This window comes from Sus scrofa, chromosome 8, assembly GCF_000003025.6.
Source record: "Sus scrofa isolate TJ Tabasco breed Duroc chromosome 8, Sscrofa11.1, whole genome shotgun sequence".
In the NCBI taxonomy this organism is placed as follows: domain Eukaryota; kingdom Metazoa; phylum Chordata; class Mammalia; order Artiodactyla; family Suidae; genus Sus; species Sus scrofa.
This window is the reverse complement of record NC_010450.4, coordinates 10,796,448-10,823,244: the sequence shown is the minus strand read 5'-3', so window position 1 is coordinate 10,823,244 and position 26,797 is coordinate 10,796,448. Positions and strand designations below refer to the sequence as shown.

The 26,797-nt window shown below is 45.8% G+C and overlaps 1 protein-coding gene across 1 annotated transcript in view; it reads right to left on the bottom strand.

The window, feature by feature from the left end:
• CC2D2A (coiled-coil and C2 domain containing 2A) overlaps positions 1-26,797 on the bottom strand; it is a 118,984-nt gene that overhangs the window by 74,945 nt on the left and 17,242 nt on the right. The window contains 8 exon segments of the mRNA XM_003128860.6: positions 1,830-1,961; positions 3,092-3,228; positions 6,715-6,877; positions 12,561-12,737; positions 14,201-14,302; positions 20,306-20,370; positions 20,373-20,406; positions 20,720-20,808. Coding sequence (XP_003128908.4) covers positions 1,830-1,961; positions 3,092-3,228; positions 6,715-6,877; positions 12,561-12,737; positions 14,201-14,302; positions 20,306-20,370; positions 20,373-20,406; positions 20,720-20,808 — 899 coding nt within the window.

The following is a 26,797-nucleotide window of genomic DNA, read 5'->3' as shown; positions in this document are numbered from 1 at the left end:
GGATCGAACCCGCAACCTCAAGGTTCCTAGTCAGATTCGTTTCCGCTGTGCCATGATGGGAACTCCAATATCTCACTTTTAATAACTACTTTTTTCCCCCTCAGTGATTAAGGAAAATGTTCAAAGAAGTAGGGCTGAATACCAACTCCCTTTTATATAAACCTCCCAATTGATCAAACGGGAGCCCATACAATCCCTCCTTGGACTGGCAGTCTAGCATTTCGAATCAAAGAACAACAAGGCTTGACTCCAGCTGCGAATGGGTTTGGTCAGTCCTGCTGGGTTATAGCATCAGACCTGAGGGCTCCGAGGTGCAAATTCAGTAGGGCTCATTAAGGCCTCGAGGACTGCAGACTCCTGATGGAGCACACTGGCTTGGTTCCCCATCATTCGGACACCAGGACTAAGCCAGGCCCCAGACAGTGACTGTTTTACAGGAGAAAGAGCCAAGTCAAAGAGAGGAGCAGAAAAAAAGGCGTTTCTTCTGCATCTATCCGGCTCAGCTAAATCGTTGATATTTAATAATATATTAATAAATGATATGCGATACACACTTGGACTGAGGTGTTCCTGGGCCCCGGGCTTCCTGCTAAGTGCTAGGGTTAGAAGAGGAATAAATACTATTTGCCCTTGGTTAGTGGAGGAGGAAGAGAAAAGATGGAAGGAAAAAAAACCTGCGAATGAAACAGTCTCTGCCTGTTTATCAAATTCTCTGCTCCTGCATGGTGTCAAAACTCCCCGAGGGAAGGTGTTTGGAGATTAAAGTGAAAATACAGGCCGTATGCATTTAATACTGTTTTCTTTTTTTGTTTTCGTTTGTTTGGTTTTTGCAGTTAACACGCTTCTTAGAGGGAAGCCTATTACACGGAGCTATGGGGAAAAATGGGTTTTGCATCGGATAAACCTGAATAAATGTAAGAAAAGGTAAAAATTAGGAAAGAAGTAGAATTGTCAAAATACTCATCCCGAACAAAATGCATTGTACTTTGAATCACTAGAAGGTCTACATTTAAAAATAAATAAATAAATAAATAAATAAATAAATAAATAAATAAAAGACTGAGGTATACAAGTCAGCTGTGAGATTAACAGGCAACCTGTTCCGGAGAAACAAAGAAACCAAGTTAATATTAGAAACTCCCTCTAACACAAACCCTTTGCTTCTTGCTTAGGCGCCCGGACAGAGTATCTGTGCTTCGTGATGTGTGAGCCTAACCCTCTACGAAACAATTTTGGAAGACCTCAGCCCCTGCAGCTTTCTCCCGGCTCTAACTCCTTGTTCCCTGTGATGCAGGATGACCGACCCCTCTTGGTGGAAACTCTCCTCCTCAATCTTCCTATTTCTGCCCACAAGATAGGAAGCTCTTCCCTCTCGAAGTACGAGGAGGAGGAATCCCTGTAGGTGGGAAGGGAGGCGGTGGCCAGGTCACCCTGGTGAGCACCAGTGCCAAGACACAGCTCGGGCAGCGTGGTACCAGCTGAGAAAAATACCATAACATCTCATTATACAATAGACAATGAGTGGGATGTAATCCTGCAGTATATGCGAAAGGACAGAAAGAAAAGAAAAAAATATGAGCAGCTACCCTGGACCTGTGAAGAACGATGCCCCCTTAGCCATTCCTACCTGGCAAAATCATTCCTTGATGCCGAAGGGATTCTGTGAGGGCAGGAGACTCATATGATAGGTCTGCCCTTTGTTCTTTATGTGTAAGGCAGTCAGTTATTTTTTTAAGTCAAAATGAATGTAACAAATGCATCACCTCAAGCTATTCAAAGCAAAGCACTTTCGAGCAAATTCATGCATTTAAAGTGGGAGGGAGGTTTACCTTTTTATACAGCGTTTCCAGTTCTGCCTTAAGGTCCTGCTCCCGTGGTGACACAGGTGGGCGTGAAGGAAACGGCTTGATGGGGTTGGGCAGAGCTAGGATTCTGCCATCATCACCGAACCACCGCCTCCCCTGAGGATCAAGCAGAGGGAAGAGCAACATTTTCTTCTAATTGGACAGAAAATGATGTACAAAATAAACAGCCTTGTGGGGAAATTCTTTGTCAGTGTATACATGTCATACTCCTTCTCCCTGCCCCACTGATGTTTGAAAGTCGGTTTCTACTACAAATTGAGTCTTCACTAATCCCCCCCCAATAATTAAGATACAGTTTTCAACCCCTCCCCTCCAAAAAAAAGTTTAAGAAAAATCTTAAATGGGTGCTTAAGGAAGACATATTTTCCCTTTGTTAGAGATTTTATTTAATTTTAATTTTTTTTTTCTTTTTAGGGCTGTTCCTGGGCCAGGGGTAGAATCAGAGCTGCAACTGCCAGTCTACATCACAGCCACTGCAACACCGGATTTGAGCTGCATTTGCAGCCTACACAGAAGCTTGTGGCAATGCTGGATGCTTAACTCACTGACTGAGGCCAGGGATCGAACCTGTATCCTCATGGATGCTATGTCAGGTTCTTAACCCACTGAGCCACAACAGGAACTCCTTGTTAAAGATTTTAGAGACAACCATTGAAAAAAAGAACTGAAAACACCCTATCTTTGGACAATTAAACTTCCTGTGGCGTTCCCGTCGTGGCTCAGCGGAAACAAATCTGACTAGCATCCATGAGGATGCAGGTTCAATCCCTGCCATCGCTCAGTGGGTTAAAGATCTGGTGTTGCCGTGAGCTGTGGTATATATAGATCGAAGACAAGGCTCAGATCCATGTTGCTGTGGCTGTGGCGCAGGCCAGTGGCCACAGCTCTGATTCATCCCCTAGCCTGAGAACCTCCAAATGCTGTGGGTGCGGCCCTAAAAGATCTTCCTTTGAATGGCGACAAGGTTGCCAACACCTGATTTAGCAGGAAAAGCTTGGGTCCAGGTTGCAGGAGATGGGATCTGAGCAGCCAAAAGGGTGTGATGTCTGGAAGTCACTAAACACATGAGGACAAAATGAAAAAATAAAAAGATGGAACCACTGTGCGGACACCCTAGAGAGGAAGTGAGTGACATGCTGCAGGGCCCACCCATCAGGACAAAGAGCCTCTGGGAATCCCTGGGAATCCCCTCACGGGCCACGCTGGGAGCAGGGCTGAGCGCTCACCGGATCCTGCGTCAGCAGCCTGTTCTCCATGATGTTCTGGTTGGTTCGAGGCACCTCCGGTCGCACCCCGATGTAAAGGCCTTCGTCTTCCAGGAACCTGGGCTGCACATTCTCTGGAAGCTTTTTATACGTAGGCACTGGAGAGTTCATAAAGAAATATGAGCCACACCAGTGCCAGCCTAAACGTTTCAAAATGCGATTCGATGAATTCAAGCCACTACTGGAGATTGATTCTATGTTCTTGGAAAGGGCACAGGTTCCAAACTGATTTCTAGAAGCAGAACCAGGGAACGGATGAAGGTGTTTCCTGAAATATCATTCGGGCGAATCACGCAATGGTTCAACACCTAACTTGCCGAGCGGCCTCACGCCCTGCAAGGGGCTCATTGTGTGCTCGTTGGAGGTGTGGCTCCCGGGCTCATTGGTGGGCAAATCTGGAACTCTGTGCTCCTACAAAAGGGCTGATGACATCTATTTCACTGGGGTCTTGGGAGAATTAAAGGAGGTCACGTATCAGGAAGTGCTCTGTCAATGGCAAAGTTCATCTGAGTCAAGGTTCCCTCACTCGCTCTGTGTGGTTCGTTCACAGAACAGATCTTGGCTGAGAGCTCCCCTGGGCCCCACACCTGGGGGCTCTGCAGGGTCAGTGGCAGTGCCACGGCTGAGCAAGATCCACCCGTGATAGTAACTCAGAGCAGGGAGGGGACAGACTCGAGATGAAGCAGTGAACAAAGGAGCACTGACTCCTGACGGCTGAGGAAGGAGCCAGGGTCGGGGAAAGCAGGTGTATCTGTGCGAGGGGACAGCGTGTACTGAGTAGGAAACAGAGGAGCATCTGGAAGGCAGTGCTGAGTGGCCGGGAAGCAGAGCCTGAGAGCCTGGCAGGTCTCCGAAGAGCCTGCGTTCTGCTTGGGGTGGAGGACGTTGGGGTGGCGGAGGGGGGGGGTTTGTCTCCGAGAGCCCTGGGCTGGGCGTGATCAAGCAAGTTCACGATTCTGAGAAGACCTCTGCTTCTACAGCAGAGTGGGCTAGAGGAGAAACGAGATGCTGACCTGAGGGTCAGGATGTAATCTGGGAATGAACCACGAAAGGTGGAGACTCGCTTTTGTTTTATGATGATCTCACTCTAGACCACACCAAAGCCCTGAATCTGCTAATTTTCCAGTGTATGGCCTTTTGGACACTCTGCATCCCAAACCCATGCACAAACACACACACACACAAAACACAAAAAACGAATGCAAGGATTCCTAGAAAAGCCTATCTCTGGGTCCTTAGAAAACCTGGAGCAGACAACAGTTCTACTCTTTTTTCTGTGCCCCATCCCTCCATCCGCATGTCTAGACATCAGCCCACCACTAACCCAGGGCCTTCAAAACTTTTCATCAAAACTTTTTGGGGAGTTCCTATCCTGGTGCAGCTGAACGGATCCGACTGGGAGCCAGGAGGTTGTGGGTTTGATCCCTGGCCTCGCTCAGTGGGTTAAGGATCCCACATTGCTGTGGCTGTGGCGTAGGCCGGTGGCTACAGCTCCAATTGGACCCCTAGCATGGGAACCTCCCTGTGCCTTGAGTGCGGCCCTCAAACGACAAAAAAAAAAAAAAAAAACCCCAAAAAACCAAAAACCTTTTTGGGCACCCGCCCAGTATACCAGTATATGCATATTCATTTATCATGCACTATTGCACATACAAAATTAGGAAAGGATGAGATTAAAAATCAACGTTAGTAGAAGTCTTGATGTTTTCCTCCTGCACCCCTGGGTTGAACTCACTCTATCTGGAGACCCTTTTCTAAACAGTAATAAGAACAGGAGCAATAGAAATTCGTATTTTTCATCCCATGCTATGTGCTAGTCACAACACAGGCACTTCACTCAGATCATTTCTCTATGCTCAAAATAAAAATGAATGTTCGGAGTCACCTTACAGGTTAGTTTCATTTCCTTCTGTCTTCAGGTGGGGCACTGAGAATAGGGGAATAAGCTCCCCACCTCACGCAGGCGGCGCTGGGTCTGCGTGTTCGGGTGGCGTCGCCTCCTCGCAGGCCCTCCCTCCCGAGCAGAGCGGGAAGGAAGCCGGATCCGTGTGGACCCCCGCTCTGAGCAGGCGCAGTGCAACCAGGACGCGTGAAGCCTCTTCCACGGTCCCTGCCAACCCCCAGCTTCTGGCCGACTCACTCATTAACAGTGAGTCCTCTGAACAAAAGCACAAGCGACAAAGCTCCTCCTTGGCGGAGGCTGCTGTTGTGCGCGTCCTTGTATCCCCAGGCAGCAGCAGGGCGCATGCGCAGGTGGGCGCCTCGGGAGCGGGCCACCTAGACCAGGAATGTGCCTTGCTTTACAAGCTTCATGGGTTTAGACCAGATCCGTAATTCCTCTGGCTTCTACTTCATTTGCAAAATGGGCATGGAAAAGATCACTTTTCCGCCCTGGTCACCTCTGCAGCCCACGTTGGTTGATACACATCAAGAGCTTAGAAAAATACCTGGTGAGAAGTTCGTATGGCGGCTCAGTGGTAACGAACTCGCCTAGGATCTATGAGGATGTGGGTTTGATCCCTGGCCTCGCTCAGTGGGTTAAGATCCGGCTTGCTGTGAGCTGTGAGCAGGTGGAAGACGCGGCAGGGATTCTGTGTGGCTGTGGCTGTGATGCAGGCCTGCAGCTGCAGCTCCCATTCAACCCCTAGCCTGGGAACTTCCATAGGCTGAGGATGCAGCCCTGAAATGAAAAAAGGAAAGAAAGAAAGGAAGAAAAGTACCTGGTAGATCAAGGGCACAGAATGCATTCACTATTATTATTATTATTATTATTGCTATTGTTATTATTTGGCAAAGTTATCATCTTGGGCACTTTTGCAGCTACTTACTTTAAAACTTGAAATGTCCAATGAATTGTAATACTTCGGTGATTCAAACTGATCTCTCAAAAAGAAACAATAATCTACTTTTGGCTCAGCATTTCTTTTTCTTTTTAGGGCTCCACCTGCGGTGTATGAAGTTCCCAGGGTAGGGGTTGAATCGGAGCTATTATGTGCTGGCCTACACCACGGTCACAACAACAATGGAGCCTAGTCCCATCTGCTACAATGGGAACTCCCGGCTCAGCTTTTAATTGGAATTCGGAAAGAATAGGACAGATGAAATGAAATCCAACTTCCAGGTCAGGAAAGCACAGGTCCCCTCTCGGCCTGAGGGGGTGCTCCTGTGGGACTCTGGCTGCCCTGCCCTTTTAAGTGTGAACTGCTGGTACTGGGTGGGGGATCCCTCAGACACTCTCAGGAGGAAGAAAATTCTAGGGGAAAGGGAGCAAAGGGAGACCCAGGAAAGACAGGAAGCAGGAGCCTAGGAGTTAGTCAAATGGCACAGAAGCTCTGGGCATCTCCTCATCTCCATCCTCCATCAGCTGTGGCAATGCCGGATCCTTAACCCACTGAGTGAGGCCAGGGATCAAACCCAAATCCTCAGACACTTAACCCGTTGAGCCCCAACAGGAGCATCTGAACATATTTCTTGATCATTAAATCAGATTAGAAATTGGGGCTGGTTGTGAAAATCAGGAACCATATTTCATTTGAAGGAAAACGAAGATGCCTAAGCTGAGCAGGAAGATAAAGAGCAAGTACCTGTCAGTCTGCTGGGTATGAACAGGAGTTCTTTTTCCATCTGCAGCTGAACATGGATGCTTTCATAATCTGCGGGTCTAACTGCCACAAAATCTTCAGCTGCCTGGTCCAAGCCCAGCAGGAGATCCTCAGCATCTTTGCCTTCAAGCAGTTCTTCCTCATCCTGTGATGCATTAAAAAATAGACCATGATGGAAGAGAAAAAAGGAAGAGAAGAAAAGGAATGTAGGAGTTCCCGTCGTGGCGCAGTGGCTAACGAATCCGACTAGGAACCATGAGGCTGCGGGTTGGATCCCTGGCCTTGCTCAGTGGTTAAGGATCTGGCGTTGCTGTGAGCTGTGGTGTAGGTTGCAGACTCGGCTTGGATCTGGTGTTGCTGTGGCTCTGGCGTAGGCCGGCGGCTACAGCTCTGATTAGACCCCTAGCCCGGGAACCTCCATATGCTGTAGGAGCAGCCCTAGAAAAGGCAAAAAGACAAAAAATAAAAAAATTTTAAAAAAGGAATATAAAAATATAAGAAATATAAGAATATAAGAAAGGGAATACATATACATAATATATATCTATAACAAAATATGTGAGAAAAGTATATATATTCCTTTTCTTATATTATCTATATTATATATTATGTATATGTAAAACTGGGTCATTTTGCTGTACAGCAGAAATTGGCACAGCATTTTAAATCAACTACACTTTAATTAAAAAAAGAATGCAATAGAAAAAATAACAAAACAATCAAGCAAAGATGATTTACTTAGAAAAATAATCAATGACATTAAATGCTTCGAATAACATTCTTTTCCTTTCTTTTTAATTTTTTTTTTAGTTGTTCCTTTATTTATTTATCCTTTTTTTGCCTCCCCACAGCATATGGAGTTCCCAGGCAGGGATCAGATCCAAGCAAAGTTGAGACCTAAGCCTCAGCTGCAGCAACACCAGATCCTTAACCCACTGTGCCAGGCCAGGGATGGCACCTGCATCCAGCACTCCCAAGGTGCTTCAGATCCCATTGTGCCACAGGGGAAACTTCCTTTTCCTTTTGTTTATCTTTTTCTAAATGAAAGCATAAAACTATATGGTCTTTCCTATTTAATAAGCTTTGTTTTCCACTATTCTGCACACTTGGAAAATGTCAAAGTCAAAATGGGCTGAGGTCAGAAGAGATGTGCTAAGCAAAACAAGTGAAATCTCAATAATGCTGGCTCCTTTGAGGGTATCTGTTCTTCCACAGTTACTTAAAGAGCCTGGGTTTATGAGTTACATGACATTTTAACCTTCCACTTGGCAGCAGACCCAGGGCAAATGCACTGAGCATGGGCTCCACACACTCTGCTCACACTGCCTGGGCTTGAATCCCATCTTCACCTCCGACTGCCTGGGTGGCAGTGGAAGTTCTCAGGCTAGGGGTTGAATTGAAGCTGTAGCTCTCGGTCTACACCACAGCCACAGCAACTTGGGATCCAAGCTATGTCTGGGACCTACACTACAGCTCACTGCAACGCCAGATCCTTAACCCACTGAGTGAGGCCAGGGATCGAACCTGCATCCTCATGGATACTAGTCGGATTTGTTTCCACTTCACCACAACAGGAATTCCCACTTACCTACCCTTCTGCTCCTCAGTTTTCTCAGCTGTAAGACTGGGATATTAACAGAGTTTCCTCTTAGGATTTTGTGAGAATATAATTAAATGATGCATGAGAACATTCTAAGCACAGGCCCTGTAATCACAAATGTCAGCTGAAGTACGTTGATTTAGTTTGCATATTTTCTGAACCTTTTTCCCTTTCTCCTCTCCCTCTCTCTCTTCCCCTTCTTTTCTTCTTCTTCTTCTATTTTTTTTTTTTTTGTTTTTGTTTTTTGGGTCACACATGGAAGTTCCCAGGCCAGGGGTTGAATTGGAGCTACAGCTGCCAGCCTACACTATAGCCACAGCAAAACAGCAATGCCAGATCTGCGCTGCGTCTGCAACCTACCCCCCATGTCATGGCAGTGCTGGATCTTTAACCCACTGAGCGAGGCCGGGGATGGAACCCTCACCCTCATGGATACTAGTTGGGTTCATCACTGCTGAGCCTCAGCAGACCTCCTCTTTCTCCTCCTTCTTCCCCTTTTCTCCTTCTTTTCTTTTCCTTGCTTCTTTCAAAAATTTAAACCTGACATCCATTGTGAGCAACAGATTTTAAAATCCAGTGGAGGCTGCCAGGTAGCTGAAAACAGTGGTGGTAGCCTAGCTTCCTGCCTCCTAATCCTTTTTCCCCAAATATGCAAAATGAGAAGGGTAAAATAAATCTACATGGTAACCAAGCACTCAGCATAACCTGAAGTTAGAGAATGCCAAAAACTTCAAAAAGTGAAAAGAGAATCATCTCGTAATATCAGTGTGTGCTCTTTCTGTCTCATACCCCACCTCTGCTCTGTGGTGAGAAAAGACAGGCTGAGAAAACTGCGGAGATGACGGAAGAGGGAAGCTAGTGATGGGGCCTGCAAGTGGTTCAAATCCTCCGCCAGTGAGGCCAAACCTGCTCTGAGCATGAAAATACTAAAAAAAAGAAAGCGCCGAGGAGACCAGAGCCTGGACTATAGGCTATAGGGGAGGGGCTTCAAAGTACGTATGATTTAAAGGGGAAATTTTAAAAATTAAAAAAAAAAAAAAAGGTGTTCTTGTCGTTGCTCTGGGGTAACCAACCCAACTAGTATCCATGAGGATGCGAGTTTGATCCCTGGCCTCACTCAGCGGGTTAAGGATCCTGTGTGGCTGTGGCTGTGGCATAGGTTGGCAGCTGCAGTTCTGACTTGACCCCTAGCCTGGGAACTTCCATACGCCATGTGTGCAGCCCTAAAAAGACAAAAAACAAAAAAATTAAAAGGGCATTTTAGAAACACAGAGCTTCCAGGGGAGAAAAAATGCAAAAGGAGGGAGAAGTGGCTTTTGGAGAGAGGTGTCCTGATTTAAGAAGCCCACAGATCTGTGGACAGTCTGCCTTCCCAAGGAGGAGCCTTGGTTCTCCTCCCATCCTGCATAGGCTGTACTTTGTGACTTGCCCAGACTCTATCAGTAGAATATCAGTGTGGGTATGTGGCTTCTGACACTACGTCATAAAAGGCACTGTTGTGTCCTCCTTGCTTCCTCTTGAATCACTTGCTTTGGGGAAACCTGTCATGTCCTGAAGACACTCAGGCAGCTTCATGGGGAGGTCTGAACTGAGGCCTCCAGGCAACACCAGCGCTTGCTGAGCAGATGGGCGGGCTGCCTTGGAAGCAAACCTTCCACCTCCGTCAAGCCTTCAGATGACTGCAGCCTTGGCCACCTGTCTGTAACCTCATGAAAGATCCTGAACCAGAACTAGCTGAATATGGAGCTCCCATCGTGGTGCAGTGGAAACAAATCCAACTAGGAACCATGAGGTTTCAGGTTCGATCCCTGGCTTCATTCAGTGGGTTAAGGATCTGGTGTTGCTGTGAGCTGTGGTGCAGGTTGCAGATGCGGCTTGGATCTGGTGTTGCTGTGGCTGGGTGTAGGCCAGCGATTACAGCTCTGATTGGACCCCTAGCCTGGGAACCTCCATATGCCACAGGTGTGGCCCTAAAAAGACAAAAGGAAAAAAAAAAAAAAACACAAAAAAACAGAACCAGCTGAATACAGATTTGTAAAACAATTATTATAGAACATGCTGAGGTCTTCCCAAGCTTTCAGAGACTAGGTAAGAAATTACATTTCTGGGAGTCATTTTTCAAGGGAGGTGGTAAAAGTTAAGCACAGAAATAGACTAACTGTGCGAATTCGTAGACATCCTGGTATATTTTTCTTTTCGTTTTTTAATGTGGTGGAGTCTGAGTAACACAGAATTTATTGTGTTAACCATGCTTAAGTGTACATACAGTTCTGTGGCATGAGGTGACATTATCATATAAACGTTGTCACCAGCCATCTGTGGGACATCTTCTCCAACTGAAAGTCTGTCCCCATTAAACAACAGCCCCCCACTTCCCCTTCTTCCAGCCACTGGCAACCACCATTCTACTGTCTTTCTCTATGAACTTGACAACTCTGGGTACCTCATGAACGTGGGATCAGATAATATTTGTCCTTTTGTAACTGACTTATTTCACTTTGCATAATGTCGTCAAGGTTCATCTGGGTTTAGCAGGTGTCAGAACTCCCTTCCTTTTTAATGCTGAATAATACTCTGTTCTATGTATATATCACATTTGATTTATCCATTTATCTATTGATGGGCAGGTAGATTGCTTCCACTCTGGCTGTTGTAAATAATGCGTCTATCAACAACAGTGTACAAACATCTCTCTGAGTGCTTCGCAGAAGTGGGAATTGCTGAATCCATATGCCATGGGAACCAAAGAAAAAAAATTAAAAGGGTGATTTTAGAAACACAGAGGTTGCAGGGTAGAAAAATGCAAAAGGAGGGAGAAGTAGCTTTCTCCCTCCATATGGTTATTTTTTTTCTTTTTGCTTTTAGGGCCACACCTGCGGCATATGGACATTCCCAGGCTAGGGGTCAAGTAGGAGCTACAGCTGCCAGCCTACACCACAGCCACAGCAACGCCAGATCCGAGACTCCTCTGTGACCTATACCGCAGCTCATGGCAATGCTGGATCCTTTCAGCCACTGAAAGAGGTCAGGGATCGAACCTGCATCCTCACGGATGCTAGTCAGATTCGTTTCTGCTGAGCCACCACAGGAACTCCACGGGTCCCATTTCTTAAGATCTTTGCTAATACTTGTTCTTTCTTCCTTCTTTCGTCTACCTATTATCCGTCTATCTATTGATCTACTTTATAAGAGTCATTCTAATTTGTGTAAAGTGATATCCTATTGTGATTTTCATGTGCGTGTCCCTAAGTATCAGCGACGTTAAGCATCTTTCCATGTACTTATAGGCCATTTCTCTATCTGCCTTGGAGAAGTGTCTATTCAAATCCTCTGCCACTTTTTTTTGCCTTTTCTAGGGCCACTCTCATGGCATATGGAGGTTCCCAGGCTAGGGGTCTAATAGGAGCTGTAGTTGCCAGCCTGCGCCAGAGCCACAGCAGCGCCATATCCAAACCACATCTGCGACCTACAACACAGCTTACAGCAATGCCAGATCCTTAACCCACTGAGCAAGGCCAGGGATCGAACCCGCCACCTCATGGTTCCTAGTCGGATTTGTTAACCACTGAGCCACGATGGGAACTCCCTCTGCCCATTTTTTAATGGCGTGTCTTCTTTTATCTCACACATCCCACCCACAGTTATGGAATTGGAACTGTAGCTTGGGTGTGGTATGGGCCATCAAAAGGTACTCACTTGGAAAGTTGAGGGAAGAGAGAAAGTTAGGTTTCATTTGCCTTGGAGAGGCAAATATTTTGCATATGAGATAAATACCCATCCTATGTGGAACCTGGTAAGAAAAATCTGTGAGCCACAATCCTCTGTCTTTTTTTTTTTTTCCCCATGAAAGAAAGATGGGCAGATTTAATCAAGGCTCTCACCCCTCAAATTATGGGGTGAAATCAAGGGCTACAGAAAGTGAAGCTCGTATTCCTACTGCTTTCAACTAGGACATGGATGAGCTGTTCTGTCTAGTGCTGGCAGGTGTGTCTCCAGGCACTTTCATCCTGGCTAGGATATCATCACTCTCATTTCCATCATCATCACCGTCTTTATCACCATCACCATCTTCAGCACCGTCATTATCATCCTCACCGCCTTCAGCATCGTTATCACTGTCATCCTCACCGTCATCACCAACATCATCAGCATCACCATCATCCCACATCAGTCACCATCATCACGACCTCATCATCCCTGTCATCGTTACCATCCCAATACTAAATACCGTTTGGTTTACTCCTTCTTGCACAGGTGGCTCTTCTTCCTCTCCTTCCTTCTCCTCTTGGTTAGTTCCATCTCTATTTTTTGCTCTTGGTTTTTCCTCTGAGTCCTCCGGTTCGGGATCAAAGTTGAAAGTAAAGAAGTTATAGGCTTCCTCAGCAGAAGGGAAGCCAGGCGGAACCTGCAGAGAAGCAGCGAGCAATAGAATTGCAGATTATCTAAGCTAAGCTCTGCACAGTTTGCAGATAGCTGGCTGGGATGCTAATGGTGTCGGGCACAGTCCAGGCTTCCTAAGTGTTTTACCTTTGTTGAAGGTTATGAACTTCAACAGGTGCAACAGGCCTCCTTGATTAAGTAACTTTAATGAGTCACTTTATTTTTTTTATAAATCAGCTATTATTTACCTTCCTAGAGGCACATACATATATTAATTACATCAGTAAAAGCTTTAGAAAAGTAGATTCATTTGTTGCTGTTGTTGTTGTTGTTTTTAATAGCTGTACCCATGGCACAGGAAGTTCTGGGCCAGGGGGATTGAGTCTGACCTGCAGTTGTGGCAACATCAGATCCTTAACCGAATGTGCAGGGCTGGGGATCGAACCTGCATTACTGCAGGGACTGAAGCCGCTGCAGTTGGATTCTTAGCCCCCTGCTCCACAGTGGGATCTCCTAGATTCAGTGTTCTATGGCCAATGCTGAGATACTTTTATTTATGAGCAATACAGTGTTTGCTAAATTTTTAAAAAACTCTCCTTTTTCTTGCTTTGCTTTGACTCTTCTTGAGTTAGTAGCCCCCTTTATCCCCATAATAAAAGCTGTGCAGGGACATCCCATTGTGGGTCAGCGGGTTAAGAACCTGGTGAGTATCCATGAGGATGGGTGTTTGATTCCTGGCCTCGCTCAGTGGGTTAAGGATCAGGCGTTGCCACAAGCTGTGGCATAAACCACAGATGAGGCTCAGATCTGGCATTGCTGTGGCTGTGGTGTAGGTTGGCAGCTGCAGCTCCTATTCAACCCACAGCCTGGGAACCTCCATAGGCCGCAGGTGCGACTCTGAAAAAAAAAAAAAAAGCAAAGCTGTGCAACTTCACGGCTGAACAAGTCTTCTTACCACTACCATTCTTCCCTTCCATGCATTTCCCTTTCCCAAATCAGACAGTGTTCTAATCTCTCCACTAGATTCTAAGACTTCAGAAGTAGGAATCATTTCTCTTTTTTTTTTTCTTGCACCCTCCATGCAGTAGGAGCCAGCTTATGTATACAGTCATCTCTCATTGGATATTTTGGAAAAACACAAACAAGTCAACAAAATACACCATTTAAAGTACTCATGATTTAAAACAAGCATGATTTGAAGAGACAGGATTGGGAGTTCCCATTGTGGCACAGGAGAAATGAATCCCACTAGGACCCATGAGGTTGCAGGTTTGATCCCTGGCCTCACTCAGTGGGTTAAGGATCTGGTGTTGCCGTGAGCTGTGGTGTGAGTCGCAGACATGGCTCGGATGTGGCGTGGCTGTGGCTGTGGCTGTGGCTGGCAGGACAGCTCTGATTGGACCCCTAGCCTGGGAACCTCCATATGCTGCGGGTATGGTCCGAAAAAAACCCAAATAAATCAATAAATAAAGAGACAGGATATCTCACCGTGGGTTTAGACTTGATTTTTCGTACAGAATCGTGGAACTTGACTCTTGAATGACCTTGGGAGTCATCTTCGGGTTGAGCCCTTTGCGTCTCTCCACCCGGCTGTATGAGCAGGGAAAAAAAAAACGTTCTGTGTTATTTCCACTTTGATGTTTCCATACCCTTGGAGATTTGTATTTGGCTTTGTTCTCTTATCACAAGTCTGCTGAGCATCATTTAAGAGAAATGCAAAAGAAAGTCAGCCCTGATTTGCGTGGATGAATTTGGATATCTGACCCGTTTTCCCAGCTGGTTTCTCCCTTTCTCTCTGAGAGCCTCTAACACCAGCTACTACTTAGAGGTAGAGAGCTCACCATGTGCCAGGCACTGAAACACTGTAACATGTGTAAACTCATTGAATCCTCAAAACAATACTAAGAGTTAAGTCCTGATATTATCCCTACTTTTTATTTATTTATTTATTTATTTTATTTTCCCACTGTACAGCAAGGGGGTCAGGTTATCCTTACATGTATACATTACAATTACGTTTTTTCCCCCACCCTTTGTTCTGTTGCAACATGAGTATCTAGACATAGTTCTCAATGCTATTCAGCGGGATCTCCTTGTAAATCTATTCTAAGTTGTATCTGATAAGCCAAGCTCCCGATCCCTCCCACTCCTCCCCTCCCATCAGGCAGCCACAAGTCTCTTCTCCAAGTCCATGATTTTCTTTTCTGAGGAGATGTTCATTTGTGCTGGATATTAGATTCCAGTTATAAGTGATATCATATGGTATTTGTCTTTGTCTTTCTGGCTCATTTCACTCAGGATGAGATTCTCTAGTTCCATCCAGGTTGCTGCAAATGGCATTATGTCATCCTTTTTTATGGCTGAGTAGTATTCCATTGTGTATATATACCACCTCTTCTGAATCCAATCATCTCTCGATGGACATTTGGGTTGTTTCCATGTCCTGGCTATTGTGAATAGTGCTGCAATGAACATGCGGGTGCACGTGTCTCTTTTAAGTAGAGTTTTGTCCGGATAGATGCCCAAGAGTGGGATTGCAGGGTCATATGGAAGTTCTATGTATAGATGTCTAAGGTATCTCCAAACTGTTCTCCATAGTGGCTGTACCAGTTTACATTCCCACCAGCAGTGCAGGAGGGTTCCCTTTTCTCCACAGCCCCTCCAGCACTTGTTATTTGTCGATTTATTAATGATGGCCATTCTGACTGGTGTGAGGTGATATCTCATGGTGGTTTTGATTTGCATTTCTCTTATAATCAGTGATGTTGAGCATTTTTTCATGTGTTTGTTGGCCATCTGTATATCTTCTTTGGAGAAATGTCTATTCAGGTCTTTTGCCCATTTTTCTGTTGATTGATTGGTTTTTTTGCTGTTGGGTTGTATAAGTTGTTTATATATTCTAGAGATTAAGCCCTTGTCAGTTTCATCATTTGAAACTATTTTCTCCCATTCTGTAAGTTGTCTTTTTGTTTTCTTTTTGGTTTCCTTTGCTGTGCAAAAGCTTTTCAGTTTGATGAGGTCCCATGGGTTTATTTTTGCTCTAATTTCTATTGCTTTGGGAGACTGACCTGAGAAAATATTCATGATGTTGATGTCAGAGAGTGTTCTGCCTATGTTTTCTTCTAGGAGTTTGATGGTGTCCTGTCGTATATTTAAGTCTTTCAGCCATTTGGAGTGTATTTTTGTGCATGGTGTGAGGGTGTGTTCTAGTTTCATTGCTTTGCATGTTGCTGTCCAGGTTTCCCAGCAATGCTTGCTGAATAGACTTTCTTTTTCCTATTTTATGTTCTTGCTTCCCTTGTCAAAGATTAATTGACCATAGGTGTCAGGGTTTATTTCCGGATTCTCTATTCTGTTCCATTGGTCTGTCTGTCTGTTTTGGTACCAGTACCACACTGTTTTGATGACTGTGGCTTTGTAGTATTTCTTGAAGTCTGGGAGAGTTATGCCTCCTGCTTGGTTTTTGTTTCTCAGGATTGCTTTGGCAATTCTGGGTCTTTTGTGGTTCCATATAAATGTTTGGATTGTTTGTTCTAGTTCTGTGAAAAATGTCATGGGTCATTTGATAGGGATTGCATTGAATCTGTAGATTGCTTTGGGTAGTATGGCCATTTTTACAATATTGATTTTCCCAATCCAGGAACATGGAATATCTTTCCATTTCTTTACATCTTCTTTGATTTCTTTGATTAAAGTTTTATAGTTCTCGGCATATAGGTCCTTTACCTCCTTGGTCAGGTGTATTCCGAGGTATTTGATTTTGTGAGGTGCAATTTTAAAAGGTATCGTATTTTTGTATTCCTTTTCTAATGTTTCATTGCTGGTATACAGAAATGCAACTGACTTCTGAATGTTAATCTTATATCCTGCTACTTTGCTGAATTTATTAATCAGTTCAAGTAGTTTTTGGGTTGAGTCCTTAGGGTTTTCTGTGTATAGTATCATGTCATCTGCATACAGTGACAGTTTTATCTCTTCTCTTCCTATATGGATGCCTTTTATTTCTTTTGTTTGCCTACTTTTTATTTTTATTTTCTTTTTACAGAGGCACCTGCAGCACATGGAAGTTCCCAGGCTAGGGGTCAAATCAGAGCTGCAGCTGAGGCTTACGCCATAGCCACAGTAACACCGGATCCGAGCCCCATCTGCCACCCATGCCCCAGCTTGCGGCAGTGCTGGATCCTTAACCCCCTCAGGGAGGCCGGGATCAAACCCACATCCTCATGGATGTCGGGTTCTCAGTCTGCTGAGCTACGACGGGAACTCCCTCATATCCCTATTTTACTGAGGTGGAAAGTGAGATCCAGAGAGTAAATAAGTTACACGTCCAAGGTCACATGGCTAGTGAATGAGATGGCCAGCATTTAATGCTGGGCAGCAAAGGTCCAGCACCTGGGTTCCTCGTGTGCTCTTTGCTCTATGGATATGAGCGGCCACTGGGTTGAGGTATATACCTGAAGAGATGTGCTGGTGAGTGGGCTGTTCCACTGGGTGCTTGAGATCAGGTCTAAGGACAAGGCAGTTGATGTTTGCCTCAAATCCTCAGAGGGGCTCTTGGGCTAAGATATGGACTATGATAGACACGCAGGTCAAGGTCCTGCTCACAGGGAGAAATAAAAACCCTGTGAGCCAAGGGAGTATATTTCTACTTCTAAAACTTCCAACTCGATTTGGAATATCGTATTCATGACCAATGGATGAGTGAGAGCTGCCAGGATTTTGCAAAGTGATTATCAATCAAAAGGCACCGACAATGGAGTTCCCATCGTGACTCAGTGGTTAATGAAACCAACTAATATCCATGAATGGACACGGGTTTGATCCCTGGCATCCATCAGTGGGTTAAGGATCCTGCATTGTCGTGGCTGTGGTGTAGGCCGGCAGCTCTAGCTCCGATTCGACCCCCTAGCCTGGGAACCTCCATGTGCTGCGGGTGAGGCCGTAAAAAGTCCAGAAAAAAAAAAAAAGAAAAAAAGAAGGTGCAGACAAGGTCCAGACCCTCCTATATCACTTAGCTCCCTTGTGCAGATGCTGAGACTCATGCATCTACTGAAACACCCCAAGTGCTTCAAGCTGATGGGATTTTAGGTAGTTTTTCTTTATGTCTGAATATCTTAGAATTGTGGCTCTTACAATGATGGCTCTTCTGGAAGAAAAGAAATTGGACCTGAAGAGAAAGAAATGTGTCTTCAGCAGAATGGAGTAGCAAAATTGTCATAAAGCTATTTCGGTGGACCAACCGAAGGGGCCTTCTACCAGAGACAACAAGGCATGGGCACGGCTGCAACTTGCCTTGTAATCATGTAATCTCTGGCTTGTTTGGGATGAATATAGGCGCAGGTTTATAACATCTCATTGTAGAAAAAGAAAAGGCATATTCTAAGAAATCCATGGCTGTGTTCCAGAAAGATCCCTAAAGCTTGTACTTTATTTATTTGGCTGTGCCTGTGGCATGTGTAAGTTCCTGGGCCAAGGATCAAACCGGAGTCACAGCAGTGACAATGCCTTAACTCACTGTGCCGTAAGGAAACTCCAAGCTTGTACTTTAAAAACAACTAAAACCATCATTGTCAAGAACAATAATAATTGGGAGCTCCCATTGTAGCTCAGTGGATTAAGTGCCCGACTGGTATCCATGAGGATGTGGGTTCAATCCCTGGCTTTGCTCAGTGGGTTAAGGATCTGCCATTGCTACAAGCTGTGGCGTAGGTTGCAGATGTGGCTTGGATCACAGGTTGCTGTGGTTGAGGCAAAGGCTGCAGCTCCGATTTGACCCCCAGCCTGAGAATTTCCCTTTGCCGCTGATGCAACCCCCCTCTCCCCTAGAAAAGAACAATAATAATTGGATTAGACTTGCAAACACTTCATTGAGCTATCTGTTCTTTTGTTCTTTCCATTCCTTCTTCTACCCTCTTTCATGCTGTCCTTTAGCTATATCTGCGATGACTTTTTTTTTTTTTTAGGGCCACATCTCAGGCATGTGGAAGTTCCCAGGCTAGGAGCTGAATCAGAGCAGCAGCTGCCGGCCTACACCACAGCCAGAGCAATGCCAGGTCCTTAACCCACTGAGTGAAGCCAGGGATCAAATCCGGGACCTCATAGATACTAGTTGGGTTCGTAATTGCTGAGCCATGATGGGAACTCCTGCGATATGTTTTTCCATTTTTCACTTGCTTCCTCTCTGCCTCATGGGTCTTTACTGTCATGGGTCTTTTTTCCTCCAAGTGTATGACCTTCCACATTCGGTCCCTGTCCCTCAGGAAACAAGGGCAAACCTTCAAAACTCACCACAGTAGAAATGCTTCTTAAATAGGTTTCCCCAGGTCCGGTCCCTTCCTCTACATGCATCTCCAGAGGACACACATTGAGATGCCTCACCAGCACCTCAAAGTCAAACCAGAATCACCCCAGTGCATTCAAACCATCTCCCAATTCCATTGTCAATAGTTTTCCACGACTTTAGAAAACTATCAGGGCTCCTTAGAGTACCATTCACGGCCACTATCTGATTCTACTTTTTTTTTTTTCCATTTTGGCCACCCCACAGTGTGTGGGGGTTCCCAGGCCAGGGATCAGATCTGAGCTGCAGTTGCAACCTACCCCACGGCTGCAGCTGTGTCAATACCAGATCCTTAATCCACTGTGCCAGGCTGGGGATCAAACCTGAGACCAAACCTGTGTCCCAGTGTGGCAGAGATGCCGCTGATCTCTTTGCACCACAGCGGGAACGCCACCTGATTCTACTCTTAAATCTCCTTTTCTGTTTCTCAGCAAGATCCATGGATCCAGTGACTCATGAGACAGAACGGGAATGCGATGGAGGGGGGATCAAATCCTGACTCCGCAAACATTCTCTGGGACCTGGGGATGGATTTGCAGTCTCTCTGAACCTCATGGATCAAACACGAATGAAAATAAAAGTATCCACTTGCAGGAGGGTTGAGATAGTGATATGATAACATGGGAAAAGACTTGGCAAAATGCCTGCTCTGGGTAATACTACTCCTAATAGTAATACTACTACTACTACTAGTAGTACTAATAATAACAGTAGTTATTATTATTGCCCTCATCCATGGCATATGGAAGTTCCCTGGGCCAGGGATCGAATCCAAGTTGCAGCTGCTGCGGCAATACCGGATCCTTAACTCAGCGCTGTGCTGAGCTGGGGATGGACAGTGCTGGATTCTTAATCTGCTCTGCCACAGCGGGAACTCCAGTAGCTGCTATTATTATTATTATTTGCTTTTTAAGGCCACACCCTCCACATATGGACGTTCCCAGGTTAGGGATCGAATTGGGGCTATAGTCGCTGGCCTACACCACAGCCACAGCAATGCCAGATCTGAGCCGTGTCTGCGACCTACACCGCAGCTCACGGCAACACTGGACCCTTAACCCACCGAGCGAGGCCAGGGGTCCTCATGGATGCTAGTCGGATTCGTTTCCCCTGCACCAAAGTGGGAACTCCACTATATTATTATTAATAGGCCTTTAACACATCCTCTATGCAAAGCTCTGTTCTAGAACTTCTGGAAATTTATATTCTGCTTCTCTGTCTTTGGTTATAAAGCAGGATGGCTCACTTCTCACCTCTGTGCCAAACTCTGTCTCCACTTCTTTCTCACCAGGACTTCGTAAGCGCCTGGGCCGAGGCGGGGGATTTCTTGCAGCAACGCGCTTTCTGCTTTGGACTAAAAAGTCAAACAGAAAATGAGAAAGATGCTATGCAAACCTCAGTCACCAACTTGGGAGGAAATAATCAGGAAAAAAAATACATGTTATATTTCTTTGATGATTTCGAAAAAAGATGTTAAATTCTTCTTAAGCATAATTTTCGATGTTAAATTGAATGGCCAGTGTTAAATGCTACAGTAACATTTAAAACATGAAAAACAAACTTAACAGTATTCAAATCCACCTAGTTTTGAACAAACAAAGCAAGCTAGACAAGGCAGCAAGCACTGCAGTCAGCACTGAACAGAATATTCCTGCGGGTTTTCTCACCCTGGCAGCTTGTAACTTCTCCCTCATGCGTTCTCTCATGGAAAATTCGGCAAAGCCTGTTCTGGAAGCTGAAGGAATTGGAGGTAAGCCTAGAAAAAGACAAGAAAATTACTTTAAAAGAACATTTTTTCCCCCCAAAGAGAAGATTAGATTAAAAATAGCAAGAGAATGTAACTTTCTTTTGCAAATTTAGTGTCACATAAGCAAACACCAGATAGTGCAAACAACCGTCCTTTTGATGTCCTAAGTACATGTCTTGGTTTCTTTAAGGGGTACAGTGAGAACCCGGTCCTATCTGGACTGTCACACCAACTTAACTGAGAATAAAATAAATGATGCTTGACCATTCAAGGCAGATACACTTACCAATTCCATCACCACTGGGAAATGGAAATTTATTGATGTGAGAAACAGGCTCTTTGGAAGAATGGCTGGCTATTGATTTTGGGGTTCAACTTTCAACAGCGCTGATAACTAACATCAGAGAAACCTTGGCTACAGATCCAGGCTATAGCCTTGGGTGATACCGTATATAGACATGACAACATATATTTTGCACCTATTATTAAACCTATACATAAATATCATGAAACATTGTTCAGCTATGATGTGCTGCTCTCTGTAAAAGTGTATTGAATGCATTTTTTTTTTTAGGGCCACACCCACAGCATATGGAAGTTACGGGGCTAGGGGTTGAATGAAGTCACAGCTGCCAGCCTACACCACAGCCACAGCAATGCCAGGTCCGAGCTACATCTGCAACCTACACCACAGCTCATGGCAATGCCGGATCCCTAACCCACTGAGCGATGCCAGGGATCGAACCCTCGTCCTCATGAATACGAGTCAGGTTCTTAACCCGCTGAGCCACAACAGGCGCTTCTGAAAGCGTTTTCTCATCAGTCTTACCCCGGCCCTGCTGGGAGCACACAGGTGTGGCCATCCCATCAGCAGGCAACTTGAAGATGAAGACTCTGAGGCTGTCGGGAGTAAGTGCATTAAAATCTCACACTTGGAGGCGGGATGCTTGAGATCTGGGCCCACTGCTATTGTTCCCAAACTCTCTACACCATTATGAAAGAGGTGGAAAGAAACCACAGTGTTTGGGGAACAGAATGTTACCTTGCGTGGAGCAGAGGGGCTCCAGTGGGTCGAAGCAGAAGACAAGATGGCAGGAGTCTGAGGTCACGTTATGGGGAGCCCCTGATGTCACATTAGGGAGTCTGGAATATATGCTCCATGTGGTGGGGAACGTCTCAAAGAATGGGGAGAGAGGTGGAAGTCAAGTCACTAACACTTTCTGAAGCTACACCTGGGGCTGCAGGTACAGGATGGCTGGAGGTAGAGACCAGGGACCTGGCTGAGAGGTCCTGGTGGGATAATAAGCCGGGGGAGTAACTGCGAAGAAGCCACATGAAGGACAATAGAATTGTTCCCAGTGACGAGAGGGAAGTGGGCACTGGTTCTCACAGTGGCAGCAGCCTCTGGCATTGTTGGATGGCCCAGACTGGAGGGAAGCTGCCATCAAGTGGGCACTGGTTCTCACAGTGGCAGCAGCCTCCTCTGGGCACTTGGTGGATGGGCCCCAGACCCCCTGGAGGTGAAGCTGCCATCTGAGTGATTTCAAGACACACTCAAGGGAGCTCCTGTTGTGGATCAGTGGGTTATAAACCTAGTATCCATGAGGATGTGGGTTCGATCCCTGGCCTGGCTCAGGGGGTTAAGGATCCCCATTGCTGTGGCTGTAGTGTCGGCTGGCAGCTGCAGCTCTGATTCGACCCCTAGCCCAAGAACATCTGTATGCTGCAGCTGTGGCCTAAAAAACAAACAAAAAGGACACACTCAAGAGGGAGGATATCCCTGGTTTAGAGCAAGAAAGAGAAGATGAAGGTGTCTGCTGTCTTGATGGAGGTGAGTTTGGGGCTCCTGAGAAAGGGAAAGAGGAGGGAAGCCAGACTGGAAGATACTGGAGTGGACTGGTGGGCAGCTGAGACGAGTCTGAGGTTGTGGCAAGAGACAGAAAGGTGTGCGTGTCCTGCACACTGGGCTCTGGGAAGGGGTCCAGGCCCGAGATAATGACTTAGCAAGGGTTTCTACTGTGGCAGTGCTGACCTTTTGAGAAAGCCTTTCCCGAGGAAGAGGGTGCAGAAAGAGGAGCCTTCTGATCCTGAAGCCATTGGCCTATGAAGGGAGGAAGTGAAAGAAAAAGAGAAGACGAGATGTTTTATTAGCAGGTGGAAGGGACAGAGAGAAGTGAAGGGATGCTGGGCAGAGGCCGTTGTCCGCCACGACCGTGCTGGCCCCTCTATAAGCATCTACTTGTGCAGAAAGAGAGTGATCCTGGGCTTCTGGGCCTATTTCTGTAGCTGGGCTGGGCTTCCTTCCTTTCGTGGGATAGAGAAATGTAAACATTCTATTTATCGGATGCCACCCATGCACCCTATTCAATGCCTGTATGAAGGCATGAAATAAACACAGTGGTTTTGCGTGCATGGGTTGAAACTCAAGTTCTTTAGAAGAATCTCCATCAGCTGATGAAAAGGCCTTTGACATTCTTTTTCAACTGAGTTAAAAAAAAAATCAAGTCATTATTTCTCATTTTATTTATTTATTGTTGTCTTTTTAGGGCCGCACCCAGGGCATATGGAGGTTCCCAGGCTAGTGGTTAAATTGGAGCCATAGCTGCCATCCCACACCACAGCCATAGCAACACGGGATCCAAAACGCGTCTGTGACCTACACCACAGCTCACAGCAACGCCGGATCCTTAACCCACTGAGCACGGCCAGGGATCAAAACTGAGTCCTCATGGATGCTAGTCAGGTTCGTTAATTGCCGAGCCACGACGGAAACTCCTATTTCCCATTTTAAAGATCAAGTCCGGATTCTTCGTGGTGCATGGTTACATCTATAATAGTGCGGTTCGTTGCCTTGCTCAGTGGTTACGATGCGTTGGTGGTGTGGTTGGTCGGCTCGATAGTTGTGTCTTGTAGCGGTGTTAAGCTCCGATTCCCCTAGCTGGAACCTCTATGGTGGAGCAGCCAAAAAATAGAAAAAAAAAAAAAAAAAAAAAAAAAGATCAAGTCCCTATGGCTGCTCATATGTCTGGTTATCCCCATACCAGAGCCCCAAGAATTTTTCTGTATCACACTTGTGACATTTTGAATTTATACATGTATGTGATTATTTGATTAATACCTGTTTCCTCTTCCAGGTTCCATGGTCCCCAGCCACACAGGGCAGGCCCAGGTGGTGTCCCTAAGTGTGTGTGGACCCCCTGGATGCATAAAGAAGGGTTTCTAGAACCAGACCCCCTGGGCTTGCCCTTGCTGCTCTCTGGCTGGTCACCCTCCTTGCTTCTGCCCCCAGAGAGAGGCCCATCTCTCATAGTTCACAAGCAATGCCTTTTAACATAAAAAACATCTTTTTATTTACACCTCATGCCTTAAAAAAAAAAAAAAAAAAAAGATCCAGTTTTCCACATTGACCTAAAACAGCTATTACCTACATGGAATTTATTAGAATAATTTTATGAATTATTCTTAAAGAGAGAGACAGATATATTATTTAAAGTCTATCTCTTCTGAATAAAGAAACTGAAGGGGCTTCTTTAGTATTAGTTTAAAAAACCTTGAAAAATTTCAAAGCGATGAAAGGTAGTTCCTGGAGTTCCCATTGTGGCTCAGCAGTAAGGAACCAGTCTAGTATCCATGAGGACTCAGGTTTGATCCCTGGCCTTGCTCAGTGGGTTAAGGATCAGGTGTTGCTGCAAGCTGCAGTGCAGGTCGCATATGCGGCTTGGATCTGGCGTTGCTGTGGCTGTGGCGCAGGCCTGCAGCTGAGGCTCCAAGTGGACAGCTGGCCCAGGAGCTTCCATATGCCGCAGGTGAGGCGGTAAAAAGAAAAAAAAAAAAGACTCCAAAAACCTTCTGTGTCGGTGAATGGCATTTGGAGGTATAAAAATGTCCAAATCTGATCTGTATAACTAGGTGGAAAGATGTTATTTTCCCAGCTAGCATGTGACTGCCCTTGTATAGGCAAGGACCCTGTTGGTGACTTTTGTGCCTTGGCACCATGCAGCACAAAATCAGTGAAAGAAAACACATGGAGAAAAATAAATTCAAGCAAGAAAAAAACAAAACAAAACAAAACAGCAAAAACACATGAAGGCGTCATGAGGGGTGAGGGGTATTATAAAGAAGTATTTCAAACAAAATAAATATAATCCTCATTTGGATGCTGTCCAGTCATGACAACTATGGGTTGTTTTTGTTTTTGTTTTTTTTCAAGTAGAGTTACTACCATAATAACCACGGAAAACCAAGCGCACTAATTCACTTCCTTTGACATAATAGCGAATAATAGGGATTAGGTGCTTTCATTTTAATGTTGGTAGGATATGGCAAACTGTTGCCTCAAACAGCTAGAAATACTAAGACCACCCTCATAACAAGTTAAGACATGTCCCCCCCTTTCTGTCCGTTTCGCCGCTGCATTACTAATCCGCTGTGTGGTCCCCAACTGGCTCTCTTATAAGGCCCTGCCCTGGGGACCGGAAGTGATGTGCCAGATGTGCGAAAGGGTGCGATTTCGCAATTACTGTAGAGGCTCAGTGACACAGCGAAGGAAACCTGGCCCGAATAAAGTCTCCACGGCACCCACTATCATGCGTGCGAGGAAGATCATTTTTTTAAATTAATAAAGATTTGATTCGAGGGCAGGCCAGAACTTACAGATAATGAGAGAATTTCAAGACATTCCATTAAAAATATATCACATGTGGGGCATAGAGCCAGCCAGCTGGGTGACCTCGGGCACTCACGTGGGTATGAGAGCCCTGAAGCATTCATTGCAAAGGTCTCCTCTGCCCACACGGGCCACAGCAGCCACTTTCCAAAGGAGGTCATAAATCTTTTTTTTGTTTTTATATGTAGTGTCACATATTTTGATTCCATTTATTGGTTTTGTTTTGTTTTGGCCTCCCCAAGGCATATGGAGTTCCTGGGCCAGCGATCTGCAGCTCCAGATCTGAGCTGCCGTTGTGACCTAAGCCTCGGCTGCAGCAACCCTGACAATTTTGTGAAACGCCCAGCTGGCTGGCTCTATGCCCTACGTGTGGGAGCCTTGGGTGACAGTTCTGCTGTAGCACTGCCATGGTGCCTTCCATGGGCAACTGTAACCCAGTAGCTTTAAAGGCCAATCAGAGGTAAGATTTGAGGGAGCAGAATGAGACTGAGGTGCAGCAATTAAGGATGCAGGTTCCCGGGGCTGTGGACTAGAGTCTCAGCTCTGGCTCCTCTGCTCCCAAGAGGTAATTCTTTTTTTTTTTTTTTTTTTGTCTTTTTGTCTTTTGTCTTTTTGTTGTTGTTGTTGTTGTTGCTATTTCTTGGGCCGCTCCCGCGGCAAATGGAGGTTCCCAGGCTAGGGGTTGAATCGGAGCTGTAGCCACCGGCCTACGCCAGAGCCACAGCAACACGGGATCCGAGCCGCGTCTGCAACCTACACCACAGCTCACGACAACACCAGATCGTTAACCCACTGAGCAAGGGCAGGGATCAAACCGCACCCTCATGGTTCCTAGTCGGATTCGTTAACCACTGCGCCATGACGGGAACTCCCAAGAGGTAATTCTTTTTGTTAGTTATTTAGCTGGGAGAGGAATTCTGGGAGGTGACAAGGCATGTGCCAGAGCCTCTGCAGGGTGCTTCCTGTGGGTCACCTGATTTCATTGTCATAGCAGCTGCCTGAAGTCAAGGCTGTCAGGATCCCTGTTTTATAAATGAGGCTCCTGTGGCTGAGGGAGGTTAGGCTGTTGCACAAGATCCCACGACTGAAAGCAGTGACCAGGAGTAGTGAGTCTGATTCCAGTTTCTGTGGATTTCAAGGAATGCTTGCTGACTTGAAATGTTTATTTCTCTTAATATCTTGGGCAACACAATGGAATGTAAGAAGAGAGAATGAGGAATCCTTTTTTTTTTTTTTTCAGGGCCGCACTTGCAGCATACAGAAGTTCCCAGGATAGGGGCCCAATTGGAGCTACGGCTGCAGCCACAGCAACGCGGGATCTGAGCTGTCTGC